Raw genomic sequence first — 6,708 nt, forward strand, 5'->3', positions numbered from 1 at the left:
CCAAGCATAGATTCTGATAATCATAAACATGATTATCATTTTCTTAAACAGTCCTAACATTTTCCCAAAAATTATCGACAAAAGATCTAAACAGGATGTAACATTTAGATTTCTTAAATTCTTGTTCTTGGATAAGCAATGGTTGTAAGACCGATTTCAGTCGACTAGTTAATTTTAGCTCTTGCAAGGACGATTACATATAATTTCGCAATACATCAACCCAAGTGCAACACTGTTAGAGTGTTAGATGTCATCATCTCCTATAAATAAACATTATTTATTGACCAAGAAAAAAACAGAGGAAATGTCACTATCTGTATATAAAGCAAATAGCAAATAGCAAAAACCAACAATTAGAAAATCAGAACTTTAATCAAAAGAATATACTGCACATTGTAAAAATGTATCTCAAGTATAGTACACAACTGCCAACATATAACCTACGAATGAAGTTCCCGACTAAATGGGTTCCGTAATAAAATGGTTTCAAAGATCTATGGGCTATCTTCGACACAATTATGTAAACGCTTTATGTTTATATCACATCCTAGTTACTAAAATATACGTAAGGCGCCAAAGAAAGGGCCGTTGTGTTCAAAAAAAAAAAAAAAGTTCGTCATAGACCTGTATTCTAGCTGGCTGCAGGTAGTGGGACATGAGTAATCGAGCCCTAAGCATAGTTGTGCATTCGCCAATCGCGCCTATCATGTTTCTCTATTCAAATGAACATTGACAAAATTGCCCATCTTTTTGTTTATGAACACAATTAGGAGACGATTAACCAACACTACTCCAAGATGTGACAATTCTTGACGAAATCGTTGGAGTAATTAACGTATTTTGACCAAAAAGGGCGAAGATGCTCAAACCCAATCTCTAGCCATGGTTTTGATTGACCGTTGTAGTGGATTACAGCAGCCTTCTTTACACTCTCGATGTTTGTCTTATTCTGGTAGCCCAAGCCTAACATGTGCCAGGACGGGTCGATGGGTTGAACATGACCTCTGAATGCAATAAGGGCTGGGGGTAGAGTACCAAGCCTCCATAATGTCAAATTGGACTTCAAATTCTGCATAAACACAAAAAAGGTCAAATCTTTAAAACGGACAAGGGCATGTTATGCTGGACAAACATCAGTTAATCATATGGGAAGTTGTTAGATCACAAAAAGATCTGATACTACCTATAAGAGTAGAAGTGAGTACCCATACAATTTAAGGTATTTATTTACTTGATTATTACTTTATATACTACTAATTTTGAAAGATTATGTCCACCTGTCACCATATCGCAAAAAAACTTAACTTACTCCAAGAACACACATTGCCCCCATCTGACATAGAAGAAAAAACTCCATATTTGATTTAAATAGATGCAGTATCTATCTATTCTATCTATACACATATAGATGAGTTTAAATCAAAAGGGTAATTTTTTGGCTGGTTTGCCTGAAACTCTTAGTTCAAAACTTTTAGATTTATTAACATTAACATCAATTAGCATACTATATATTAGTATATCTAATATGATGATTACAGAATTCATTTTAATTTGATTCAAATCCAACTTCTTGAATAAAATGATTTATGAGGATTATTGCATTTATCAGTAAATGCTTTAGCATTGCCACCTCTGGCGTAAGCACTCAAATAGCATTATGAGTGATACAAGTATCAGTTAATCATGTTTGAAGATAATACACATATATATGTATACATCCATGATAATGAGACACTTGATATTTAGAAGAAAACAATTCTTAAGAATAATATTTTTCTAATTTAGCTGATAATTTCAACATATAATGCTAAACTGGAGAGTAAAAGGTGATAATACTGCGTGAATTACCTCTTTCAGCCATGTGTGATATGTTTCTCTGATATTAGTCTTTCTCCATGCATGCAAGTCAAATATATTCATCCCATAAGCCCAAGCACATTCGTCTGGATCCAAATCCTTGGCTACCAACGGGTGAGAAAAGTTGAAATAGGTTCTGAACCGCTTAGACATTACCCATGCATCTTCGCCTTTACAGGTTTCAACTGCTCCGTTGACTTTTCCCCCAAGATCAAGTTCCCAAAGTGGGGATAAATCACGTTGAATCACGATATCATCGTCCAAGAAAACTACTTTGTCAAGGTTAGGAAATAGCTGACAGAAAAATTTCAAGAAAAAAACAAATATCAGCGAAGCACTAAAAATGGCCAAGAGCAAAGCAGACAACTAGTGATAGAAGATTATTTCCAGATCCAACAAAGTCAACCGACATTCAGAAAACATTAAAAAAATGAACCAAACTATACATAAAGGACCTGTAATCATTACCATTGAAATAGATTAGAGTTGATTTTGTTTGTAATTGGGTTCGGTTTGTATCGATTTAGGTTAGATGAGGCTCGGTATAGATAGTTTCAAATGTTAGCCGCTTTCTAGGTTCGAGCCTCATCGGGGATTCTCTCTTGTATTTCTCGTTGAATTCATTTTCCTTTCGAAAACGTTTTCAGTTTTTATAAAAGTTTTCGTTATTCTTGCCAAAAATATAGTAAGCTAAAATAAAGAGAAGTTAAACCTCCCAAAAGCAAATATGAGAGCTACAAACCATGTATTTCAGTTACAATTGTGAGTAGACGTCACCGTTTTAACTTATTAATACGAAAAGGTTATAATTTATTATCAGCAGGTGAAACATGTATATAGATAGTACTAGTAAGTGTTTCAATTGGGGTTAAAAAGGATTTGACAGGATAAGAAGTGTATTTAAGTACGATGCTTAAGGCCTTTTAAATCAATAGTTCAGCATAAAACGTGTATAGATCGTACTAATATGTGAAGGTCAACCAACACAGTTTAACCCAAATATTGAAGATGGGCATTTTCTACCGAAACTAATTTGAACCATTGCAAGACCCGCCCATTTCGTCGCTTCCAATTGTTAGACTTCCTTAAATGTAATAAAAGAAACTAAATGGATTGAAATTGATTAGAATAACTGCTAAGGTGTTCAATATCCAAATCAAGGATCCACAACTCATCAGGTTTTTTGAACCATTTAATTGCCTATCACTTCTCATATATAACTGCATACTTCATGAATAACAGAGCAGGCAAAAGATGTAACATGTTAGCCCCATTAACTTATGAATGTGTTGGTTTCATTTATGTTTTATCTCCAATGAATCAACAGAGTTTAATCACAAATTAGTTGAAAATGCAACAGGTTGACCATCAAACAGGTACAGAGACATCCAAAGGGTATTAATGCATACAATCTCTTAATATACTATTAACATCGACAAAAGATAGTTTTCTAATCATACTTAACATGCTATTTAATTTATATGCTATGTATAATATATATATATATATATATATATATATATATATATATATATATATATATATATATATATAAACTAGTAAGAATCTGGGCATAAAGTGTTTCACGTCATGCCAACCTGACTCGACCCATTACCCAACCAGCACCCGCCCAGCTAATATGTACAAATGAGTAAGAAGTACAAAGGCTTGGTTACAATGATATATTGTACGAGAAGCATGTATACCGTCTAATTCTGATTACCTCGGGCAAATATATGCGAAGATGATTTAGCAACGAAATATACTTAGGGCTTCTAGCTTGCAATTTTGAGGCAAACGATCTTGGAGTGGTCCCACTAAGATTAGCACCTGCTACATGGTTCCCATGGTAATAATTCCGAACTCCATAATGATTTTCCACAGCTTCAAGAACCGGAACATTGTCTCGAGTCAACCAGTCAAACTGATGAACACCTTTCACCTCAACGATTGCAGGTGAAACAGGATTTAGAGCAAACCAGGAGTGCATGCCTGCATAAGTTTTCTTGTCGGTTATCACATGAAATACGATTTTCTCGGGTGTTAAAGATGACTGAACAGCAGATGTGACCACAACCGAAGCTGCCAAGATATTGTCAGTTGACAAGATAAAGTGATAGTAGGAGTTGTCTGAAAGAACTGGAAGCAATTCTGGTGAAGGCAATTGTCTACGAGCATGAGCATTCGAAGAGTACTCATCAGTTAACCGCAACGAGAGACAATGGATGCCTTTTGGAACAGAACTTGCTGCAAAATGTTTATTCATTAATTCTGCGAATTTAGATTCTCTGATCTCCTTTTCAGATCTCTCCATCTGTCAAGTTTCAATATAGAAAATAAGCTCGATAGCATATATTCATTAATCATTAGCAAATATTATTCATTAATATTGAAAACGATGTTCCAAATATCATCATATTTTGGAAGGAGTTTGAGTATAGCTTTATGTTGCATAGCTTGAGCTTTTACTATAAGCCATCTCAGCCCAACTTTTCTAAATTTTAATCCTTGAAAACACGATAACCACCCCCTAATAAGTGTTTGAGTAGACTTATTGAATTTTATAAGAACAAAATAGTCATAAGCTGCTTAAATAGGCTTAACCAAACACTCCCTTAATAGTATTCATTCTACATATAAAAAAAAAAAAAAAAATGAATATCATAAAGAATCATAACATAGGTGAGAACAAGGATACCAAGTGAGTCAACATACCATTCCTTTCAATATAACAGCAAATCCAATTGCATCGTACTTGTGGCTTTTCATTTCTGTGACAAGATGTGAAAAGTTTTTAGGGAGCTCCAAATCATCTGGGACTTCTACAGAACTCACTTGATGAAAGGTCTTATAAAGTTCACTAACAAGCTTCTGTTTAGACCATGACAAATATATGTTAGATATAATGAGCCTCAAATGAAGCTAAATGATGCAGATATGTGTATAGAACTGTTTTACCCCTGAATCATCACCCCTCCTATATAGCTTTGGTCCCAAACGCCTGCCTAAACAATCTGAACGTGAGATTACTAAATGATCAGATGCTGCCGGGCAAATGTATAATAAACGGCATATAAATATAAATCAATGTCATAGAAAAAATAAAATCAGCACAAATGTACAATGTTTGTTACCAAGAAATGATATAATGAAAAGTACATAATCAGAAATGCTGGATTCCTTTAATAAGGAACTAGGGATTGAAAGGCATTAGAAAATATAACTAGAATAACGTATATAACAAATTCCCAACTATGTACCTCATCTTTATTATTAGCCTAAGGGCAAAGAAGAAGAGAATAGGCTTACAAGTGTAAAATGATCCTAAGAGAAACAGAGATCTCGACGTAGAAATATCTACGTTTGACCAAATGTGAAAACAGTTGCATCTAGCAACAAGTATTACAGCAGCATCAACATCAAAGTACCACAATTGAAGCAGCTAGGCAGCAAGATCAAGAAGTCAATATCAAACTATAATAATACCTAATCCATAACTTTTCAAGATTAATTCTACCTGATCATGATCACGATCACGATCACGATCACAATTACAACCACAGACAACTACACATCACTTGAATAAATCTAGTTATGTAAATCTGAACCAACACAATTGAGCTTAGCTTCATATATACTTACATTGTTTCTAAAACGACTCAATATTGTCACAATAGATTTTAAAACCAAGATACGAACGCCAGTTAGTTTGAATTCTGATTAAACATCTGGAACAAAATCTAACTAAACTACCATTTATCAAGATCCACAATATATAAACCCATACTATAGATACGCATAAGGCATAACAGATCAAGAAATGCACTAAAGTTATATAACATAAAACATATATGTAGTAGTAATGTACCTAATGAAGAACACTTATTGACACCTTCAAGAGTAACAAAAGCGGTGAAGATGAAGACAAATGGTAACAAGAAAGTAAGAATAACAATCGTATGAAAAAGTGTACGGTATGAAATATGACGAGCTGCTATTTTAATCTTCATAAAATCAATAAATCCATTGCTGCTCGATATCGTTATACTTCTCATACTAGGTGATAAGTGTAGCTGCATAATGATGCCCTAATTTCCTTCTCAAACAAATAAACCCTAACCCTAGCACCACCACCACCACCACCGACGATTACAAATTCCTCTCTATTGATCTTCTGCAATAATGATTTCGTAAGCGAGGTTTTCATTATAATCAGATCCGATCAGGTTACGCGATTGAAATCGACACTCGATGACGTTTGTGATTATGATAATGATCGAGTGATTGTTGTGATTTAGTGAGTTGTTTTCGTAACAGCAACGCATTGGATTGATTATATTCAAAGAAAGAATCGTGGAATTAGGGTTTATAAATCGAGATATACGTGTATGTATGTATATGTATTTGTTGTTGCGTATAACAGTTGATGATGGTGATGATTTGATTGATTGAATTGAATTTTCTCTTCAATTATGGTGAAACGTTGAACGGAGGGAGAGATTGATATGATGTATGCCAAAGAACGGTCCGATCTGTTATTTTTATTTTATTTTCTTTAATCTTTTTTCATATGACAATAATAGCCCTTGAACTTCTATCAAACTTTAATAATAGTAATAAGGGTTAAAGCCAAAAATAGGCTACAAACTTACACAAATGTACCGATGTCGTCCACAAACTCATTTCCGTCCTACTGTCGCCTACAAACTTTTAAAAAATGTGCTAATATAAACAAAATACTTTTTTTAACCGTCAACCAAAATGGTTGATTACGTGACTTCTAAGTAGTCATGACACGTCGGTGATACATCGAAACAGAACTGAAAGTATATAGGCGACATCGAGACACAA

The 6,708-nt window shown here is 34.1% G+C and overlaps 1 protein-coding gene across 2 annotated transcripts; it reads right to left on the reverse strand.

The window, feature by feature from the left end:
- Window positions 1–359: 359 nt before the first annotated feature.
- LOC139846692 (probable galacturonosyltransferase 14) lies at window positions 360–6,334 on the reverse strand. 2 transcript variants are annotated; one of them, XM_071836176.1, is made up of 6 exons: window positions 5,726–6,334; window positions 4,816–4,862; window positions 4,573–4,728; window positions 3,581–4,171; window positions 1,849–2,151; window positions 360–1,069 (listed from the first exon to the last, which is right to left on the reverse strand). In XM_071836176.1, exons 1-6 carry the CDS (start codon window positions 5,934–5,936, stop codon window positions 788–790), a joined length of 1,590 nt encoding a protein of 529 aa, XP_071692277.1. In that variant the 5' UTR covers window positions 5,937–6,334; the 3' UTR covers window positions 360–787. The 2 variants fall into 2 exon arrangements, with proteins under 2 accessions (XP_071692277.1, XP_071692276.1); XM_071836175.1 differs by having other exon boundaries at window positions 4,816–4,871.
- Window positions 6,335–6,708: the final 374 nt, after the last annotated feature.

This window comes from Rutidosis leptorrhynchoides, chromosome 5, assembly GCF_046630445.1.
Source record: "Rutidosis leptorrhynchoides isolate AG116_Rl617_1_P2 chromosome 5, CSIRO_AGI_Rlap_v1, whole genome shotgun sequence".
NCBI lineage: Eukaryota > Viridiplantae > Streptophyta > Magnoliopsida > Asterales > Asteraceae > Rutidosis > Rutidosis leptorrhynchoides.